This window comes from Phyllobates terribilis, unplaced genomic scaffold (genome assembly GCF_046119375.1).
Source record: "Phyllobates terribilis strain yellow unplaced genomic scaffold, ASM4611937v1 Scaffold_3__8_contigs__length_932513732, whole genome shotgun sequence".
Classification (NCBI taxonomy): domain Eukaryota; kingdom Metazoa; phylum Chordata; class Amphibia; order Anura; family Dendrobatidae; genus Phyllobates; species Phyllobates terribilis.
Genome location: NW_027362763.1, coordinates 5,944,964 through 5,967,242, shown reverse-complemented (window position 1 = coordinate 5,967,242; position 22,279 = coordinate 5,944,964). Strand labels below are relative to the sequence as shown.

Genomic DNA, 22,279 nt, shown 5'->3' with positions numbered 1-22,279 from the left:
CTCTGTGGGATGAGCTGAGGTCTCTATAGATTCACTCTTGTGTTCTCTGTGGGATGAGCGGAGGTCTCTATAGTTTCACGCTTGTGTTCTCTGTGGGATGAGCGGAGGTCTCTATAGATTCACGCTTGTGTTCTCTGTGGGATGAGCGGAGGTCTCTATAGATTCACGCTTGTGTTCTCTGTGGGATGAGCGGAGGTCTCTATAGATTCACGCTTGTGTTCTCTGTGGGATGAGCGGAGGTCTCTATAGATTCACGCTTGTGTTCTCTGTGGGATGAGCGGAGGTCTCTATAGATTCACACTTGTGTTCTCTGTGGGATGAGCGGAGGTCTCTATAGATTCACACTTGTGTTCTCTGTGGGATGAGCGGAGGTCTCTATAGATTCACGCTTGTGTTCTCTGTGGGATGAGCGGAGGTCTCTATAGATTCACGCTTGTGTTCTCTGTGGGATGAGCGGAGGTCTCTATAGATTCACGCTTGTGTTCTCTGTGGGATGAGCGGAGGTCTCTATAGATTCACGCTTGTGTTCTCTGTGGGATGAGCGGAGGTCTCTATAGATTCACGCTTGTGTTCTCTGTGGGATGAGCGGAGGTCTCTATAGATTCACGCTTGTGTTCTCTGTGGGATGAGCGGAGGTCTCTATAGATTCACGCTTGTGTTCTCTGTGGGATGAGCGGAGGTCTCTATAGATTCACGCTTGTGTTCTCTGTGGGATGAGCGGAGGTCTCTATAGATTCACGCTTGTGTTCTCTGTGGGATGAGCGGAGGTCTCTATAGATTCACGCTTGTGCCGCAGCAGAATTCCGACCGATCAATTCTGTTCCTCTTTACGATATTTGTAATCTTTATTTTTAATTTCTAATTTTATTTTTTAGTCTCTTTCGGGGGCTTGACCCTGTGATCGTCTGTTGCTTATATTCGGTAATACCACAGTAATGCAGTCTGCAGGGAACTGGCTGTCTCCTGTGAAGCTCAACCTCTGGATGGCAGTGATGAAGGGGCTTTCTCAGGCCCCCCGGCTGCCTTGGTGACCCCCGGTGCCCCACAATCGTGTTGTGGGGGGCTGATAATATCCGGTGCATGCACCTAGAACTGCTCCATTTCAAAAGCTGCTGTAGGAAATTGTCACCAGCTTCTACATGGTAAACAGCAGCGATCAGAGCTCAGCTCCAGCGGGCTCAGGAGAGCAGCAGGACTAACGTAAGAGCTAAACCGGTCCCATCTGACCGGTGACAGGTCCCTTTAATGCTCTGGCTCTGCCCCTCCCGGCGGGCATACTGTTGGCATACAGTCAGTCCTCGGGCCGATCAGTGGTGCGATCACACGGGGCAGAGATGGGAACATGTATGGCAGTATCCGTGAACCTGGCACCGGTCGCTGCTTCTGTCGGCGCCTCCTATGGAGGAAACATTTTTGTGTTAATACCAGAAGGTTTGTGTAAAAGCAGAGGATGGGTGAGACACAAGGAGGAGGGAAGAGCGGCCGCCATCTCCAGGTGGTCTGTGTACACTGAGTGCAACAGGGACTTGGAGGAGAGGAGCCAAGGAACAGTCTGTGCCCCGCTCTGTACTCTGACCCCGAGGAATCAATCATTCACCAACCTTCACTATGATAGAGCAGCCGCAGACACCATAACAGGTGGGAGCAAGTGCAGGTGACGCGCCCCCTGGGCCGTGGGGTACTCGGTAGCCGCAGGGGCGCCACACAGGCAGTGTACCAGGGAGAGTGTGAGGGTGCAGGGGGTGTACCAGGGAGAGTGAGAGCAGGGGCTATACGGGGAGAGTGAGGGTGCAGGGGGTGTACCAGGGAGAGTGTGAGGGTGCAGGGGGTATACCAGGGAGAGTGAGAGCAGGGGCTATACGGGGAGAGTGAGGGTGCAGGGGGTGTACCAGGGAGAGTGAGGGTGCAGGGGGTATACGGGGAGAGTGAGGGTGCAGGGGGTGTACCAGGGAGAGTGAGAGCAGGGGGTATACGGGGAGAGTGTGAGGGTGGAGGGGGTATACGAGGGAGAGTGTGAGGGTGCAGGGGGTGTACCAGGGAGAGTGAGAGCAGGGGGTATACGGGGAGAGTGAGGGTGCAGGGGGTGTACCAGGGAAAGTATGAGGGTGCATGGGGTGTACCAGGGAGAGTGAGGGTGCAGGGGGTGTACCAGGGAGAGTGTGAGGGTGGAGGGGGTGTACCAGGGAGAGTGTGAGGGTGCATTGGATATACTGGGAGAGTGAGGGTGCATGGGGTGTACCAGGGAGAGTGTGGGTGCAGGGGGTGTACCAGGGAGAGTGAGGGTGCAGGGGGTGTACCAGGGAGAGTGTGAGGGTGCAGGGGGTGTACCAGGGAGAGTGTGAGGGTGCAGGGGATACATGAGGGAGAATGTAAGTGTGCATTGGGTGTACCAGGGAGAGTGTACGGGGAGAGGGAGGGTGCAGGGGGTGTACCAGGGAAAGTATGAGGGTGCATGGGGTGTACCAGGGAGAGTGAGGGTGCAGGGGGTGTACCAGGGAGAGTGTGAGGGTGCAGGGGATACATGAGGGAGAATGTGAGTGTGTATTGGGTTTACCAGGGAGAGTGTGAGGGTGCAGGAGGTATACGGGGGAGAGTGTGAGGGTGCAGGAGGTATACGGGGGAGAGTGTGAGGGTGCAGGGGGTATACGGAGGAGAGTGTGAGGGTGCAGAGGGTATACAGGGGGAGAGTGTGAGGGGGCAGAGAGTATACGGGGGAGAGTGTGAGGGTGCAGGGGGTATACAGGGGGAAAGTGAGGGTGCAGAGGGTATACGGGGGAGAGTGTGAGGGTGCAGGGGGTATACGGAGGAGAGTGTGAGGGTGCACGGGGTATACGGAGGAGAGGATGCAGGGGGTATACGGAGGAGAGTGTGAGGGTGCAGAGGGTATACAGGGGGAGAGTGTGAGGGTGCAAGGGGTATACGGGGGAGAGTGTGAGGGTGCAGCGAGTACACGGGGGAGGGTGTGAGGGTGCAGGGGGTGTACCAGGGAGAGTGTGAGGGTGCAGGGGGGAAACAGGGGAGAGTGTGAGGGTGCAGTGGTTATAAGGGGGAGAGTGTGAGGGTGCAGAGGGTATACGGGGGAGAGTGTGAGGGTGCAGGGGGTATACGAGGGAGAGTGTGAGGGTGCAGTGGTTATACGGGGGAGAGTGTGAGGGTGCAGGGGTTATACGGGGGAGAGTGTGAGGGTGCAGGGGTTATATGGAGGAGAGTGTGAGGGCGCAGGGAGTATACGGGGGGGTCTGTGTCCCTCAGCTTAAGTGTCCATTGCTTAAGTGTGAGAAATATGAATTAATTCTGAATAATATGATGCATGCAGACTGTACCTTACCGGCCACCACCGCACTCTAATCAGCATCTCTGTTTATCCATTCCTTTTACAGGTACGTGACCCAACTTTGCCATCCTGATTTCCATGCAGCCTTCCCTATATCTCTCTGCTCCTACTATATACTAATGGTACGTGACCCAAGTTACACCACCCACCCACCCCCCACTTTCATTTATGACCCTGCTTACTGAACCATTGAGTATCCTACATCTGGTTCAGCCTTAATCAGCTGATCAAGATGAGCACAGACCACTCCCATCTGGTTCACAGCTGAATGCATTCAGTTACAAATATATTGAGAGCCAGGAGTCTGTGTCCATTGCTTAAGTGTGAGAAATATGAATTAATTCTGAATTGAATGTGAAGTGAACTGAAGGTAACTGGATACTAAGTCACAGTAAACAATGTTTGTCTATATTCTCACTCTCACCCCCTTAATCCTTCACTTCTTTCAACCACCCCTAATCCCTACACCTGGAAAGGAACTCTTCATCTCTCCCTCCATTCTCCCCACCCATCTCACCTCCTCCTCAGAGCTATTCCTCAACATACAATCCTTTGTCTCCAAACACAGACAGCCACCTCATGCCACCTCATGCCCTCTTCTGCTCCCACCTAATAACGCTTTCTCTACTCCTCCTTACTGCTGGCGACATCTCTCCACATCCCGGCCCTCCTCACCACATCCCTACATTCACTTCCACCTCCTACCCCCGATCTATCCCAAACTTTCGTAACCCTTCTAACCTTATACCCATCCGCCCAGCCCCCGCTTCCCCAGTTCCACTAACAGGAGCTTTATGGAACGCTCGCTCCGTCTGCAATAAACTTTCCTACATTCACGATCTCTTCATCACTAACAAGCTTTCCTTCCTCGGCATCACTGAAACCTGGCTCACCCCCTCTGACACAGCCTCTCCTGCTGCACTTTCGTATGGCGGATTCCACCTCTCCCATACCCCCCGCCCCACCGGCAAGCACGGTGGAGGAATAGGTTTCCTCCTCTCAGAAAACTGCTCCTTCACCCAGATCCCACTGCCGCCCGCAATTACTCTCCCGTCTTTTGAAGTGCACTGCGTGCGCGTCTACTCCCCATCCAACCTCTAACTGGCTGTCATCTACCGCCCCCCAGGATCAACCACCTCTTTCTTTGACCACTTCACCACCTGGCTACTTCATTTCCTCTCCGTTGACATCTCCACTATCCTCATGGGCGACTTCAACATCCCCATTGACACTTCCCTCTCAGCTGCCTCTAAGCTTCCATCCCTCACTTCCTCCTTTGGTCTTACCCAATGGTCTTCCACACCCACCCACAAAGACGGCCACACACTGGACCTCATCTTCACCCGCCTCTGTTCCCTATCTAACCTCTCTAACTCACCTCTCCCTCTCTCTGACCACAACCTACTCACATTCTCTTCTCTCTCCTCCCCGGGGCAACAATCCCCACTCCACAAACTTGCATACCCTCGTAGAAACCTCAAATACCTTGACCTACACTCTCTCTCTGAATCCCTCCTCCCTCTTACAGACATTAGTTTCTTACATGATACAGCTGCTGCTGCCACTTTATACAACACCACAACAGCTGCAGCTCTTGATTCGGTTGACCCCCTCACGCATACCAAGGCTCGCACAATCAACAGACCACCCTGGCACACCTGCCTAACTAAAGAACTGCGACGGGCCTCCAGGGTTGCTGAACGTAGATGGAAAAGGTCCCACTCCCATGAGCACTTCATCGCATTCAAACAGTCCCTCACTACCTTCAAGTCCACACTCACTGCAGCAAAACAAACATACTTTGTATCTCTCATATCCTCCCTGTCTCACAACCCTAAACAACTATTCAACACCTTAAATTCTCTCCTCCGTCCCCCAGTGCCTCCTCCCTCTCCTCTTATTTCAGCTGAAGACTTTGCCTCATTCTTCAAGCAGAAGATTAACACCATCAGACAAAGCTTTTGCCTAAAGCCCCCATCGCCCCTCCCCACACCTACTCAACCCTCCTCCTCCAAAACTACATTCTCCACCATTTCTGAAGATCAACTTTCCTCCTTACTCTGCAAATCACACCTCACCACCTGTAAACTTGACCCAATCCCGTCCCACCTCATCCCAAACCTTACCACTATCTTCATTCCAGCCCTAGCCCACCTTTTCAACCTGTCATTAACAACTGGTGTTTTCCCCTCATGCTTCAAACATGCCTCAATCACACCCATCCTCAAAAAGCCCTCCCTTGACCCATCCTCTGTGTCTAGCTATCGCCCCATATCACTTCTCCCCTATGCCTCAAAACTACTGGAACAACATGTCCATTCTGAGCTGTCCTCCCACCTCTCCTCCTGCTCCCTCTTCGACCGCCTACAATCTGGTTTCCGACCGCACCATTCTACTGAAACTGCACTGACTAAAGTCACAAACGACCTACTAGCCGCCAAATCCAAGCGACACTACTCTGTCCTCCTCCTCCTGGACCTGTCATCTGCCTTTGACACAGTAGACCATTCCCTCTTACTACAGACTCTCTCATCTCTCGGCATCACAGACTTGGCCCTATCCTGGATCTCCTCATACCTAACAGACCGGACATTCAGTGTCTCCCACTCACATACCACCTCCTCATCTCGCCCCCTATCTGTCGGTGTCCCCCAAGGTTCAGTTCTAGGACCTCTGCTCTTCTCCATCTACACCTTAGGCCTGGGACAGCTCATAGAGTCTCATGGGTTTCATTATCACCTCTATGCCGATGACACACAGATCTACCTCTCTGGACCCGATATCACCTCCTTATTAACCAGAATCCCACAATGTCTGTCTGCTATTTCATCCTTCTTCTCTGACAGATTTCTAAAACTTAACATGGACAAAACAGAATTCATCATCTTTCCAACAGTTTCACTCAACCGCCCCAACTGACCTATCTATCAACGTCAATGGCTGTCCACTCTCCCCAGTCCATCAAGCTCGCTGCCTCGGGGTAACCCTGGACTCTGATCTCTATTTCAAACCACATATCCAAGCCCTTTCCTCCTGCCGACTCCAACTCAAAAATATCTCCCGGATCCGCACATTCCTCAACCATGAATCTGCAAAAACCCTAGTGCATGCCCTCATCATCTCCCGCCTTGACTACTGCAACCTCCTGCTCTGTGGCCTCCCCTCTAACACTCTCGCACCCCTCCAATCTATCCTAAACTCTGCTGCTCGACTAATCAACCTGTCCCCCCGCTAATCCCCGGCCTCTCCTCTCTGTCAATCTCTTCACTGGCTCCCCATTGCCCAGAGACTCCAGTTCAAAACCCTGACCATGACATACAAAGCCATCCACAACCTGTCTCCTCCATACATCTCCAACCTAGTCTCCCGTTACATACCTGCACGCAACCTCCGATCCTCACAAGATCTCCTGCTCTACTCCCCTCTTATTGCCTCTTCCCACAATTGTATACAAGATTTCTCCCGTGCATCCCTCCTACTCTGGAACTCTCTACCCCAACACATCAGACTCTCGCCTACTGTGGAAACCTTCAAAAGGAACCTGAAGACCCACCTCTTCCGACAAGCCTACAACCTGCAGTAACCACCGCTCCACCATACCGCTGCACGACCAGCTCTACCCTCACCTACTCTCTCGTAGATTGTGAGCCCTCGCGGGCAGGGTCCTCGCTCCTCCTGCACCAGTCGCTGTCACATCGTGTTCAAGATTATTGTAATTGATCTTGCATTATACCCCTTTTTCACATGTAAAGCGCCATGGAATAAAGGGCGCTATAATAATAAATAATAATAATAATAATACGGGGGAGAGTGTGAGGGTGCATTGGGTATACGGGGGAGAGTGTGAGGGTGCAGGGGTTGTACGGGGGAGAGTGTGAGGGTGCAGGGGTTACATGAGGGAGAATGTGAGTGTGCATTGGGTTTACCAGGGAGAGTGTAAGGGTGCAGGAGGTATACGGGGGAGAGTGTGAGGGTGCAGGAGGTATACGGGGGAGAGTGTGAGGGTGCAGGGGGTATACGGAGGAGAGTGTGAGGGTGCAGGGGGTATACGGAGGAGAGTGTGAGGGTGCAGAGGGTATACAGGGGGAGAGTGTGAGGGTGCAAGGGGTATACGGGGGAGAGTGTGAGGGTGCAGCGAGTATACGGGGGAGAGTGTGAGGGTGCAGGGGGTATACGGGGGGAAAGTGAGGGTGCAGAGGGTATACGGGGGAGAGTGTGAGGGTGCACGGGTTATACGGGGGAGAGTGTGAGGGTGCACGGGTTATACGGGGGAGAGCGTGAGGGTGCAGGGGGTATACGGGAGAGTGCGTGCGTGAAGGCGCTGGCGGTGTACCGGGGAGAGTGTGAGTGTGCAGGCGGTATACTGGGATATTGTGGGGTGCAGGCAGTATACTGGTGCAGGTGTTCTACCGGAGAATAGTTGACATTATGGCGTTCCACCCTCTCAGCTCTTGCTGTGTCCGCACCTCTCATCTCCTCACCTCCTGCAGCTCTCCTCCTTTTCGCGGTGCTGGATTCCTCCCCTGAAGCCCCCCACTCTCAGGAATTCCCTCCTGTCTCATTAGATTCCTTTCTATTGGAAGCAGCGATCCTACAAGTTTCTAATCAATCCTTTAACCAGTCGTGCAATAGGATAAAAGCCAAATGTAGGATTGCTCCTTCCAATAGGTGGCGCTATAGAGTACAAGTCCTCTTTTTCTCTGAAGAGGCAATTTGCATATTAAATTTCCAAGAGGAGCATTGCACGGCGAATAAGCTTCCTTACCTTGACGTGTCAGAGCTGAAACGCTACCCCTTAGACTACTTTCATATGGATTTAGAGGCCCGTCAGTCGTATTCATAAATGACACTGCCCTGGTGCCTCCTTAAATCTATCCGGTGCCCCCTGCTGGAGGACTCTCATATCTGCCCCAGGAAACGTACAGGGCAGCAGAATATGTCCGGTAGAGACTGTCACCTGAGACTACACCTGGGACAGGTATGAGGGGCAAGGATGACTGGTTTCATGTCCCTCTCTCCTCGGTGCCGTCTGCTGTGCCCCTATGTCCTGCATTATCAACCTGCCCTGGTGACACTGGGGATGTGACAGTCACTATACGGCTCGCACCATCAGATAAGACATGAGCTGCGCTACATGTAACTTCTGTTATTTACAGGTGCAGATGAGAGGTCGGATCGGCTCTGGTTGGTCACACTTCACCCCTGGACTCTAAATATGGCGGCACCCTCACAGGTAACACTATACTGAGGATGAGTGTCCGGGTGTAATATCCAGGATGAGCACGCGAGTCCAGGCGTAACGTGTCCAGGATGAGCGCGCGAGTCCAGGCGTAACGTATCCAGGATGAGCGCGTGAGTCCAGGCGTAACGTGTCCAGGATGAGCGCGCGAGTCCAGGCGTAACGTGTCCAGGATGAGGGAGCGAGTCCAGGCGTAACGTGTCCAGGATGAAGGCGCGAGTCCAGGCGTAACGTGTCCAGGATGAAGGCGCGAGTCCAGGCGTAACGTGTCCAGGATGAGGGCGCGAGTCCAGGCGTAAGGTGTCCAGGATGAGGGAGCGAGTCCAGGCGTAACGTGTCCAGGATGAGGGCGTGAGTCCAGGCGTAAGGTGTCCAGGATGAGGGAGCGAGTCCAGGCGTAACGTGTCCAGGATGAGGGAGCGAGTCCAGGCGTAACGTGTCCAGGATGAAGGCGCGAGTCCAGGCGTAACGTGTCCAGGATGAAGGCGCGAGTCCAGGCGTAACGTGTCCAGGAGGAGCGCGCGAGTCCAGGCGTAACGTGTCCAGGAGAAGCGCGCGAGTCCAGGCGTAACGTGTTATTTACAGGTGCAGATGAGAGGTCGGATCGGCTCTGGTTGGTCACACTTCACCCCTGGACTCTAAATATGGCGGCACCCTCACAGGTAACGCTATACTGAGGATGAGTGTCCGGGTGTAATATCCAGGATGAGCGCGCGAGTCCAGGCGTAACGTGTCCAGGATGAGCGCGCGAGTCCAGGCGTAACGTATCCAGGATGAGGGCGCGAGTCCAGGCGTAACGTGTCCAGGATGAGGGCGCGAGTCCAGGCGTAACGTGTCCAGGATGAGGGCGCGAGTCCAGGCGTAACGTGTCCAGGATGAGGGCGCGAGTCCAGGCGTAACGTGTCCAGGATGAGGGCGCGAGTCCAGGCGTAACGTGTCCAGGATGAGGGCGCGAGTCCAGGCGTAACGTGTCCAGGATGAGGGCGCGAGTCCAGGCGTAACGTGTCCAGGATGAGGGCGCGAGTCCAGGCGTAACGTGTCCAGGAGGAGCGCGCGAGTCCTGGCGTAACGTCTCCAGGAGGAGCGCGCGAGTCCAGGCGTAACGTGTCGAGGAGGAGCGCGCGAGTCCAGGCGTAACGTCTCCAGGAGGAGCGCGCGAGTCCAGGCGTAACGTGTCCAGGATGAGCGCGCGAGTCCAGGCGTAACGTGTCCAGGATGAGGGCGCGAGTCCAGGCGCAACGTGTCCAGGATGAGGGCGCGAGTCCAGGCGCAACGTGTCCAGGATGAGGGCGCGAGTCCAGGCGTAACGTGTCCAGGATGAGGGCGCGAGTCCAGGCGCAACGTGTCCAGGATGAGGGCGCGTGTCCAGGAGGAGGGCGCGAGTCCAGGCGTAACGTGTCCAGGAGGAGGGCGCGAGTCCAGGCGTAACGTGTCCAGGAGGAGGGCGCGAGTCCAGGCGTAACGTGTCCAGGAGGAGCGCGCGAGTCCAGGCGTAACGTGTCCAGGAGGAGCGCGCGAGTCCAGGCGTAACGTGTCCAGGAGGAGCGCGCGAGTCCAGGCGTAACGTGTCCAGTAGGAGCGCGCGAGTCCAGGCGTAACGTGTCCAGGAGGAGCGCGCGAGTCCAGGCGTAACGTGTCCAGGAGGAGCGCGCGAGTCCAGGCGTAACGTGTCCAGGAGGAGCGCGCGAGTCCAGGCGTAACGTGTCCAGGAGGAGCGCGCGAGTCCAGGCGTAACGTGTCCAGGAGGAGCGCGCGAGTCCAGGCGTAACGTGTCCAGGAGGAGCGCGCGAGTCCAGGCGTAACGTGTCCAGGAGGAGCGCGCGAGTCCAGGCGTAACGTGTCCAGGAGGAGCGCGCGAGTCCAGGCGTAACGTGTCCAGGAGGAGCGCGCGAGTCCAGGCGTAACGTGTCCAGGATGAGGGCGCGAGTCCAGGCGTAACATGTCCAGGAGGAGCGCGCGAGTCCAGGCGTAACGTGTCCAGGAGGAGCGCGCGAGTCCAGGCGTAACGTGTCCAGGATGAGGGCGCGAGTCCAGGCGTAACGTGTCCAGGAGGAGCGCGCGCGAGTCCAGGCGTAACGTGTCCAGGAGGAGCGCGCGCGAGTCCAGGCGTAACGTGTCCAGGAGGAGCGCGCGCGAGTCCAGGCGTAACGTGTCCAGGAGGAGCGCGCGCGAGTCCAGGCGTAACGTGTCCAGGAGGAGCGCGCGCGAGTCCAGGCGTAACGTGTCCAGGATGAGGGCGCGAGTCCAGGCGTAACGTGTCCAGGAGGAGCGCGCGCGAGTCCAGGCGTAACGTGTCCAGGATGAGGGCGCGAGTCCAGGCGTAACGTGTCCAGGAGGAGCGCGCGAGTCCAGGCGTAACGTGTCCAGGAGGAGCGCGCGAGTCCAGGCGTAACGTGTCCAGGAGGAGCGCACGAGTCCAGGCGTAACGTGTCCAGGAGGAGCGCGCGAGTCCAGGCGTAACGTGTCCAGGAGGAGCGCGCGAGTCCAGGCGTAACGTGTCCAGGAGGAGCGCGCGAGTCCAGGCGTAACGTGTCCAGGATGAGGGCGCGAGTCCAGGCGTAACGTGTCCAGGATGAGGGCGCGAGTCCAGGCATAACGTGTCCAGGAGGAGCGCGCGCGAGTCCAGGCGTAACGTGTCCAGGAGGAGCGCGCGCGAGTCCAGGCGTAACGTGTCCAGGAGGAGCGCGCGAGTCCAGGCGTAACGTGTCCAGGAGGAGCGCGTGAGTCCAGGCGTAACGTGTCCAGGAGGAGCGCGCGAGTCCAGGCGTAACGTGTCCAGGAGGAGCGCGCGAGAGTCCAGGCATAACATGTCCAGGAGGAGCGCGCGCGAGTCCAGGCGTAACGTGTCCAGGATGAGGGCGCGAGTCCAGGCGTAACGTGTCCAGGATGAGGGCGCGAGTCCAGGCGTAACGTGTCCAGGCATAACGTGTCCAGGAGGAGCGCGCGCGAGTCCAGGCATAACGTGTCCAGGAGGAGCGCGCGCGAGTCCAGGCGTAACGTGTCCAGGAGGAGCGCGCGCGAGTCCAGGCGTAACGTGTCCAGGATGAGGGCGCGAGTCCAGGCGTAATATGTCCAGGATGAGGGCGCGAGTCCAGGCGTAACGTGTCCAGGATGAGGGCGCGAGTCCAGGCGTAACGTGTCCAGGATGAGGGCGCGAGTCCAGGCGTAACGTGTCCAGGAGGAGCGCGCGCGAGTCCAGGCGTAACGTGTCCAGGATGAGGGTGCGAGTCCAGGCGTAACGTGTCCAGGATGAGCGCGCGAGTCCAGGCGTGCATGTAGTGTGATGAGCAGCCAGTTGGTGCAGCAGTGGAAGATCGGGGGAGTGTATACTCTGTCTGTCCTCAGCTGCTTCTGCTGCTCCAGGGCAGGTTCTGGTAGATAATCCATCAATGGTGAGGCCGGGGCTGAGTGCACAGATGTCTTCTCTTATCTTTCAGGGTTTGATGTCGCAGGAATCAGAGGATGAGGAGATCTGGGAGAAGCCGGTCAGTGACTGGTCAGTACAAGATGTCTGCTCCTGGCTGCAGTATGGACCCCTACAGAACGCGGCCGGCCTCGTCCAGGCAGCATATTCCCATCACATATCAGGTACAAGAAAGTATCCCAGGAGCCTCCAACATCACCCACCCGAGAGTGGATGGATGACATGGGAAGACATGATGGATGATGTGTGCGGACATGATTAGTGATGGAGGATGGATTATATGAGCAGGAAAAGCAAATCCCGGCACTCACGTGTTGGTGGTCAACAACTCAAAATAATCGCTCCAGCCTGTCCAAGGCTTTTTTCAATTGAAACATGGAGTGCCGACTATATTCTCTTGATACAGATTATATGAGCAGACATGATTAGTAACGATGGATGATATGAGCGGACCTTAGTGATGGTGGATGATGTGAGCGGACCTTAGTGATGGTGGATGATGTGAGCGGACCTTAGTGATGGTGGATGATGTGAGCGGACCTTAGTGATGGTGGATGATGTGAGAGGACCTTAGTGATGGTGGATGATGTGAGCGGACCTTACTGATGGTGGATGATGTGAGCAGGCCTTACTGATGGTGGATGATGTGAGCAGGCCTTACTGATGGTGGATGATGTGAGCGGACCTTACTGATGGTGGATGATGTGAGCAGGCCTTACTGATGGTGGATGATGTGAGCGGACCTTACTGATGGTGGATGATGTGAGCGGACCTTACTGATGGTGGATGATGTGAGCGGACATTCGTGACGGTGAATGATGTGAGTGGACCTTAGTGATGGTGGAGGATGTGAGCAGCATCGTTTAGTGACGGAGGATGTATGGTGGATGATGTGTGGTGGAGGATGTGTGGTGGAGGATGTGTGGTGGAGGATGTATGGTGGATGATGTGTGGTGTGAGTAATCATTTCTGGCTTTTCCTGGCAGGTCGGGCTCTGCTGAGGCTGACGGATAACCTGTTGCAGAGGATGGGAATTCAAGAGAATTTGCGTCAATCAATTCTTGTCGAAGTCTTAGAGCTGAAGCTCCAGCAGGAAATCCAGCAGCTGCTGATGATCACAGAGTGTGAGCCAGAGAAGGAGTGAAGCTGCTTAGGAGACCAAGCAGAAAACACACAAGGACCATTCAAGAACTAGTGCCAGTCTCTGTTCTATCACCTAGGAGGACCATGCTGTGCCATGTCATGAATTGTTCTCTGGTGTACAACCTAGGAGGACCATGCTGTGCCAAGTGGTGGACTGTTCTCTGGTGTATAACCTAGGAGGACCATGCTGTGCCAAGTGGTGGACTGTTCTCTGGTGTATAACCTAGGAGGACTATGTTGAGACATGTCATGGATTGTTCCCTGGTGTATAATCTAGGATGACCAAGCTGTGCCATGTCATGGACTGGTCCCTGGCGTATAACCTAAGAGGACCATGATCATGGACTGTTCCTTCCTGTAAAATTTAGGAAGATTCTGCTGTGCCATGTTATGGAATATGTTTCCTGGTGTATAGCCTAGGAGGACCATGATGTTCTATGTCATGGACTGTTCTCTGGTGTATCACCTAGGAGGACCATGCTGTGCATGATGGTGGACTGTTCTCTGGTATATAACCTAGGAGGACCATGCTGGGCCTTCTCATCAACTGTTCTATGTTGTATCACCTAGGAGGACCATGCTTTACCATCTAATGGACTGTTCTCTGGTGTATCACCTAGAAGGACCATGCTGTGCCATGTCATGGACTGTTCCCTGGTGTATCACCTAGGAGGACCATGCTGTGCCATGTCATGGACTGTTCTCTGGTGTATCACCTAGGAGGACCATGCTGTGCCATGTCATGGACTGTTCTCTGGTGTATCACCTAGGAGGACCATGCTTTACCATCTAATGGACTGTTCTCTGGTGCATCACATAGGAGGACCATGCTGCGCCATGTTATGGACTGTTCCCTGGTGTATCACCTAGGAGGACCATGCTGCGCCATGTCATGGACTGTTCTCTGGTGTATCACCTAGGAGGACCATGCTGCGCCATGTCATGGACTGTTCCCTGGTGTATCACCTAGGAGGACCATGCTGCGCCATGTCATGGACTGTTCTCTGGTGTATCACCTAGGAGGACCATGCTGCGCCATGTCATGGACTGTTCTCTGGTGTATCACCTAGGAGGACCATGCTGTACCATGTCATGGACTGTTCTCTGGTGTATCACCTAGGAGGACCATGCTGTGCCATGTCATGGACTGTTCTCTGGTGTATCACCTAGGAGGACCACGCTGTACCATGTCATGGACTGTTCTCTGGTGTATCACCTAGGAGGACCACGCTGTACCATGTCATGGACTGTTCTCTGGTGTATCACCTAGGAGGACCATGCTTTACCATCTAATGGACTGTTCTCTGGTGCATCACATAGGAGGACCATGCTGCGCCATGTTATGGACTGTTCCCTGGTGTATCACCTAGGAGGACCATGCTGCGCCATGTCATGGACTGTTCTCTGGTGTATCACCTAGGAGGACCATGCTGCGCCATGTCATGGACTGTTCCCTGGTGTATCACCTAGGAGGACCATGCTGCGCCATGTCATGGACTGTTCTCTGGTGTATCACCTAGGAGGACCATGCTGCGCCATGTCATGGACTGTTCTCTGGTGTATCACCTAGGAGGACCATGCTGTACCATGTCATGGACTGTTCTCTGGTGTATCACCTAGGAGGACCATGCTGTGCCATGTCATGGACTGTTCTCTGGTGTATCACCTAGGAGGACCATGCTGTACCATGTCATGGACTGTTCTCTGGTGTATCACCTAGGAGGACCACGCTGTACCATGTCATGGACTGTTCTCTGGTGTATCACCTAGGAGGACCATGCTGTGCCATGTCATGGATTGTTCTCTGGTGTATCACTTAGGAGGAACATGCTGTGCCATGTCATGGACTGTTCTCTGGTGTATCACCTAGGAGGACCACGCTGTACCATGTCATGGACTGTTCTCTGGTGTATCACCTAGGAGGACCATGCTGTGCCATGTCATGGATTGTTCTCTGGTGTATCACTTAGGAGGAACATGCTGTGCCGTGTCATGGACTATTCTCTAGTGTATCACCTAGGAGGACCATGCTGTGCCAGCTTGTGTCACTCATCACGTGACCAGACATGTGCACCGCCCTCCGGCTGACGGATGTGCCCACCTTCCACCGAGACATGCTGCATGCGCCACCAATCAGCAGGGGTTAGGACGTGAGGCTGCACTACCTACTGGCCAATGGGAGTATAAATCTGGTCACTGTACTATTTATTGTAGGTTTTTTTCAGTTTTGAGGTTCTTAGTGCTACTTAATTATACCTTGACTTTAGGGTGTAGTATGTCCTCACTACTGTGGGATTATATTTTGATAGACACACACCTTCCTAATTACACCGAGAATCGCTTCCCTTTCCTTATACACCCTGGTGTCAGCTGCACTTTTCATCTACTTAACTTCTACAGCCTCCACCTTAACTTCTACAGCCTCCACGAGCGTGGACAACAAAACCAGGGCGCAAACCCGGACTATCCAGACCGAAAAGGATTTTAGTGGTGGATCCATTAATTTGGCGTCAGATGGTCAGAGACAGAGGCGTACAAAAATCTGGCATTTCTAGAAACCTATATCTACAAAAAACTCATCCCCCCGAGGCCTGAGACTCCGAGTCTTCTCCTCCTTCACCATCGAAGATGAACGATTCATTAGTCAATGGGAGGATCTTTGTAATAACAGTTCCTTTACATTCATGGAACTTTTTTATTTGATCTTAATAAAAAAAATCTTTTGAAAAATCTAGGTAAAGGGATAGACGATTCATTGGCTCCAGCGGAATAAAATAAGTACGCCCGCCGACTTAGCTAGTTGTAATCAAGAAAAAATAGATAAACAGTTTGAAAATTGGGAAAAAAAGAAATAGACGAAGGCCAAGCCAAGAAACCTTCCCGAGACGTGGACCATTGTCAAGAAAAACGTAGAACTAAAACGTATACTTTCCATGTTCGTTTATCGACTGTTTCCTCCACATCATCTTATCAATCTGATACATCTCCACTTACCAAAGCAGTTGCCTCAGGAAGACCACCAAAGGCAAGTGGGATTCTAAATAGAGAAGGGCGCACCCGAAGATGGACGTTCCCCGAAGGAAGTCCGCACCAATGTTTGTAGTTCCCGCGAGGGAGAGAGAATTTTTTTTTGCCTTTCCCAGTTCGGGTAACCTTTATTTTCCATGGGGTTCAGGTTTTGGTTGAAGTTTGGGTACAGTTCTGCTACTCGAACCAAACTTTGAAATAACTTCCACCGGTCCGCCCGTCCCTAATTCTAAACAATTAGACCCTGTGGTTGACCACACACCAAAGGTAACTAACCTGTCCCATCGTTCCTTCTCTGACACCGATCTGCTGGCTCGAGACAAGAGATTCATCTTCTCACCCTCTTTTGGATTCAGTCTCATATATTTGCCAGATCTCTCATATTCAAAAGATGGTTTCACAGTGAAGAGACCAATCAAACTTTTTCCTTCACATGTTGTGGGGCATCTTCTGTTAAAATGACACTTAAAGGGAATCTGTCGGCAGATTTGTCGTGCATTATTACCTAGTTGTTTTAGGCCTGATGTTCTTACTTTGAAAACTCATGAAAATAGACTTATAATCCTTTTGAATAGTTTTATGAGCTGGACTTTCGTAAGGAATTATACCCCAATTCTAACGTGAATCTTTAATGTATGTACACCAGCTTCATCAGGTCTACTTAATAATGAATGCAGCTTCTGAGATTTGGTGTCAGATCCACTTTAAAAATAAGAAGAAGATTCTTCAGCTTTTCCCATGACCCCACTGATTATGAGTCCTACAGGAAGACAGCGACGTCGCGTATAATCTATGATACCGGTGTAGACCGGCGGCACATGCCGAAACATCACGTTGCTAAATAAAGGCAAAAAAATAATTCTAGAATTACAAAATCTACTTAAAAAAAAAAAGACAAAAGTGTCCAAGACAGATGTCTTACCGAATAAAGTTGTCGGAGCACAGACAACACCAGTGAGACTTAGGGGACGTTACAAGAAGACCTTGTAGAAGAGGCGATAAATCATTAGGTAACCACCTGTCAGAAGGAGTCGGGCGGCCCCCCACACAAGGTGGACTGGTGCCACCGATTGGCTAGCTCTCATCTAATGTGTATGGGGCATTGTGCAGACGAGTCCTCGGGTCAGTGACCGAAGGCTTCTTATCAGCCGGAATTCCCCGACTTTCTCTTTTTGTTTAATGTTTCCTTTCAGTATTAAACAGTAATTATCATTTACTTCTTTATTATATCAACCTTATTTCTGTTATGATCTGCAACATGAACTAAGGAAAGATAGGGGAAAGCTGTCCCTACAGTAAGACTAAGCTGAATCCCTACGATGTAGCGGGCTGCCTGCTCCTAGTGAACAGACCCGCCTTAGTCCTCGGCTAGTCTGAACGAAGACCTATAGCATAAGGGAAGGGGTCCCTAAAAGAACTAAGGACTGGAACAAAAATGGGACACCTCCTAAACAGAAGTTGTTGCAGAACACAAAAAGACAAACTGTCAAAAAGTACTAAAGGTCCCAGAGGACCAAGCGAACTGACAGAGAAAGGCACCGAAGCACCAGGCTAGAGAAACAGTCAAACACTGAAGTCCAGCACAGCCAGAAGGGCGGAGCTGGAATATATAGGAAGATGGTCAAGTGACCGCAAAACACAAGATAGAAAAAACAAACAGGAGGGTTCTAACAATTTCAGTTTTCTGAACTGGTCGTCCTCTATCAGAGCCGCTTAAAACTTTCTGAACGCTTCAGAATTTTCTATTTCTTCAAAATTTGACTTAAAACTGCATCAGATTTTCACAAAAGTCCTGAGGGTAGAAACAATCAAACAAACGAAGCACAAATATTAGACTTTGTCATTTTTTTTTTATTGAGGAAGACTGATCTAATATCACTTATCTGTGAGTGGAAAAAGTATGTGAACCTTTAGGGTTGGCAGATAATTTGAAAGTAAAATTAGTCTGGTGTTTTGAATCAATGGGATGACAATCAGGTGTGAGTGGGCGACCTGTTTTACTGAAAGAACAGGGATCTGTCGATATCTGATCTTCACAACACGTCTGTGGGAGTTTCTCATGGCACGAACAAAGAAGAATTCTAAGGGGCCCGCGCCACTAACCAGTCCAGATTGTGAATGACTGGAAGAAATTCAAGACCATTATTCCCCTCCCCAGGAGCCATCTGAAGTCAAACTCCAGTCGTAATGTAGGCAGCACTGGAGTAAGATACTGCAAATGTATTAAGGCCATGTTTGTTCATATATGCAAGAAAAATGGTACGAGTATCATCAGTGTTTGGTCAGTTTCTCGTCAGTGTTTGGTCAGTGTGTTGTTGATTTTTCATCAGTGTTTGGTCAGTGTGTCGTTGGTGTTTCATCAGTGTTTGGTTAGTGTCTTGTCGGTGTTTGGTGAGTGTTTCATCAGTGTTTGGACAGTGTGTCATTGGTGTTTGGTTAGTGTATCGTCTGGGTTTGGTCAGTGTGTTGTGGATGTTTCATCAGTGTTTGATCAATGTCTTGTTGGTGTTTGGTCAGTGCTCCATCAGTATTTGGTCAGTGTGTCGTCGGTGTTTGAACAGTGTTTCATTGGTGTTTGGTCAGTGTGTTGTCGATGATTCATCAGTGTTTGATCAATGTCTTGTTGGTGTTTGGTCAGTGTTCCATCAGTATTTGGTCAGTGTCTCATCAGTTTTTGGTCAGCGTGTCGTTGGTGTTTGGTCACTGTGTCATTGGTTTGGTCAGTGTGTCGTCTGGGTTTGGTCAGTGTGTTGTGGATGTTTCATCAGTGTTTGATCAGTGTCTTGTTGGTGTTTGGTCAGTGTTCCATCAGTATTTGGTCAGTGTGTCGGTGTTTGGTCAGTGTGTCGTCGGTGTTTGGGCAGTGTGTCATTGGTGTTTGGCCAGTGTGTCTTTGGTCAGTGTGTTGTTTGGGTTTGGTCAGTGTGTTGTGGATGTTTTATCAGTGTTTGATCAATGTTTTGTTGGTGTTTGGTCAGTGCATCATTGGTGTTTGGTCAGTGTGTCGTCGGTGTTTGGTCAGTGCATCATTGGTGTTTGGGCAGTGTGTTGTTTGGGTTTGGTCAGTGTGTTGTGGATGTTTTATCAGTGTTTGATCAATGTTTTGTTGGTGTTTGGTCAGTGCATCATTGGTGTTTGGTCAGTGTGTCGTTGGTGTTTGGGCAGTGTCATTGGTGTTTGGTCAGTGTGTCATCTGTGTTTGGTCAGTGTGTCGTCTGTGTTTGGGCAGTGTGTCATCTGTGTTTGGGCAGTGTGTCGTCGGTGTTTGGGCAGTGTGTCGTCGGTGTTTGGGCAGTGTGTCGTCGGTGTTTGGTCAGTGTGTTGTTTGGGTTTGGTCAGTGTGTTGTTGGTGTTTGGTCAGTGTGTCGTCGGTGTTTGGTCAGTGCATCATTGGTGTTTGGGCAGTGTGTCATTGGTGTTTGGGCAGTGTGTTGTTTGGGTTTGGTCAGTGTGTTGTGGATGTTTTATCAGTGTTTGATCAATGTTTTGTTGGTGTTTGGTCAGTGTGTCATTGATGTTTGGTCAGTGTGTTGTCGGTGTTTGGTCAGTGCATCATTGGTGTTTGGTCAGTGTGTCGTTGGTGTTTGGGCACTGCGTCATAGGTGTTTAGTCAGTGTGTCATTGGTCTTTGGTCAGTGTGTTGTTTGTGTTTGGTCAGTGTGTTGTCGGTGTTTGGTCAGTGTGTCGTTTGGGTTTGGTCAGTGTGTTGTCGGTGTTTGGTCAGTGTGTCATTGGTGTTTGGTCAGTGTGTCGTCGGTGTTTGGACACATCGTCATAGGTGTTTGGTCAGTGTGTCATTGGTCTTTGGTCAGTGTGTTGTTTGGGTTTGGTCAGTGTGTTGTGGATGTTTTATCAGTGTTTGATCAATGTTTTGTTGGTGTTTGGACAGTGTGTCATCGGTGTTTGAACAGTGTGTTGTCGGGTTTGGTCAGTGTGTCATTGGTTTGGTTAGTGTACCGTTGGTGTTTGGTCAGTGTACCGTCAGTGTTTGGTCAGTGTACCGTCTGTGTTTGGTCAGTGTGTTGTCGGGTTTGGTCAGTGTGTCATTGGTTTGGTCAGTGTACCGTTGGTGTTTGGTCAGTGTACCATCGGTGTTTGGTCAGTGTACCGTCTGTGTTTGGTCAGTGTGTTGTCGGGTTTGGTCAGTGTACCGTTGGTGTTTGGTCAGTGTACCGTCAGTGTTTGGTCAGTGTACCGTCTGTGTTTGGTCAGTGTGTTGTCGGGTTTGGTCAGTGTGTCATTGGTTTGGTTAGTGTACCGTTGGTGTTTGGTCAGTGTACCGTCTGGGTTTGGTCAGTGTGTCATTGGTTTGATCAGTGTACCGTCTGTGTTTGGTCAGTGTGTTGTCAGGTTTGGTCAGTGTGTCATTGGTTTGGTCAGTGTACCGTTGGTGTTTGCTCAGTGTACCGTCAGTGTTTGGTCAGTGTACCGTCTGTGTTTGGTCAGTGTGTTGTCGGGTTTGGTCAGTGTGTCATTGGTTTGGTTAGTGTACCGTTGGTGTTTGGTCAGTGTACCGTTGGTGTTTGGTCAGTGTACCGTCGGTGTTTGGTCAGTGTACCGTCTGTGTTTGGTCAGTGTACCGTCTGGGTTTGGTCAGTGTGTCATTGGTTTGGTCAGTGTACCGTTGGTGTTTGGTCAGTGTACCGTTGGTGTTTGGGCAGTGTGTCGTCGGTGTTTGGTCAGTGTGTCGTCGGTGTTTGGTCAGTGTGTCGTCGGTGTTTGGTCAGTGTGTCATCGGTGTTTGGGCAGTGTGTCATTGGTGTTTGGTCTGTGTGTCATTGGTTTGGTCAGTGTGCCGTCTGTGTTTGGTCAGTGTGCCGTCTGTGTTCCGTCGGTGTTTGGTAACTGTGCCGTTGGTGTACCCTAACCCTAACCCTAACCTGTGTTGTCGGGTTTGGTCAGTGTGACGTCGATGTTTCATCCATCAGTGTTTGATCAATGTCTTGTTGGTGTTTAGTCAGTGATTCGTCAGTATTTGGTCAGTGTTTCATCAGTATTTGTTCAGTGTGATCTTGATGTTCGATCAGTGTGTCGTCAGCGTTTTTCACATACAGATAAATATTCATTGTAAGGCCACGTTCACACGTTCAGTGGATGAAAAATGCAAAAGTGGTGACATGTTTCTATTATACTTTTCCTCTGATTGTTCCACCCCTGATTTTCGCTTACAAATACTGATGTACAATGCTGACCAAATACTGAACGTGTGAACGCGGACTTAATAATAGACAGTGCCCGTACTGTACTGCTGCCACCCCTGTGTTGACTGTGATTTTCCTGGACCCATAAGTCTGTATTGGTGCTTTTCATCTGGGAGGCCGGTAAAATATGGACGTCTTCAGATAGAACACGGAAGTAAAAAAACGGAAGTCTGAACAAGGCCTAAAAGCTGCGCGCCTGCACCCGGCCAGAAATGTAAGCAAGAGTTGTGCAAAAAATGCTATTTTTTGTTAAGATGTTAGAAGAGTTACAATTTTTCCAGCAATTTTTCATTTTTTTTTCAAGGAAAGTTACAAATAATATTTATTTACAAACCTATTCTGTTTGTAAAGGATTTTTAGGGTCCTAAATATTGGAAACCCCCAGAAGTGAGACCATTGCAAAAACTGTGGCCCAAAAATTATTCTAAACTGCTGTCACGAAATGTGTTAATTCCTATGAAGCACATGAAGGGTTAAGAAGACAAAGTGGAATGAAAAATTGTGACCCCATTATAGAAACTGTACCCCTCAAGGAGTTTATTTTGGGGCATGTTGACCCTTCTTGTACCCCAGATATGTAATTTTCACATGGGGTAACAGGTGAAAATGGGCCCTATGAATGTGGTGATGCCCTAGAAGTTGTCAATAAATAATATTTGGACAGACGGCGCGCGTCAGGGGGAGGGAGGGAGCGCTATTTGATTTTTAAAGCGCAAATTTGGACGCCATGTTGCATTTGTAGAGCCAAAAAAGCATAAACTAAACCCCATAAAGAAATCATCTTGGGTTGCTGAGCATTTCTAACCCAAGAGGGCATCACAGATTGGGCCGTGGTGAAAATGAAAAGTGTGAGGTTTTTGGTGTTGGCTTTTTCTTTTTGCCGCCGTTCACCGTGCGGCACCAGTGACAGC

The 22,279-nt window shown here is 51.4% G+C and overlaps 1 protein-coding gene across 5 annotated transcripts in view; it reads left to right on the top strand.

The window, feature by feature from the left end:
- Positions 1-17,383, top strand: part of LOC141258660 (sterile alpha motif domain-containing protein 12-like) — a 57,002-nt gene extending 39,619 nt beyond the window's left edge. Inside the window, exons 2-5 of one of the 5 annotated variants that reach the window (XM_073673621.1) lie at positions 3,381-3,456; positions 9,159-9,235; positions 12,011-12,161; positions 12,984-17,383. In XM_073673621.1, the coding sequence (XP_073529722.1) occupies positions 9,218-9,235; positions 12,011-12,161; positions 12,984-13,141 (327 nt within the window). In that variant the 5' untranslated portion in view covers positions 3,381-3,456; positions 9,159-9,217 and the 3' untranslated portion in view covers positions 13,142-17,383. Of the gene's footprint in view, positions 1-1,331; positions 1,639-3,295; positions 3,457-8,490; positions 8,568-9,158; positions 9,236-12,010; positions 12,162-12,983 lie in introns of those variants that run through there. The other 4 variants (XM_073673617.1, XM_073673618.1, XM_073673619.1 and 1 more) reach the window with 4 other exon arrangements.
- The last annotated feature ends 4,896 nt before the right edge of the window (positions 17,384-22,279 follow it).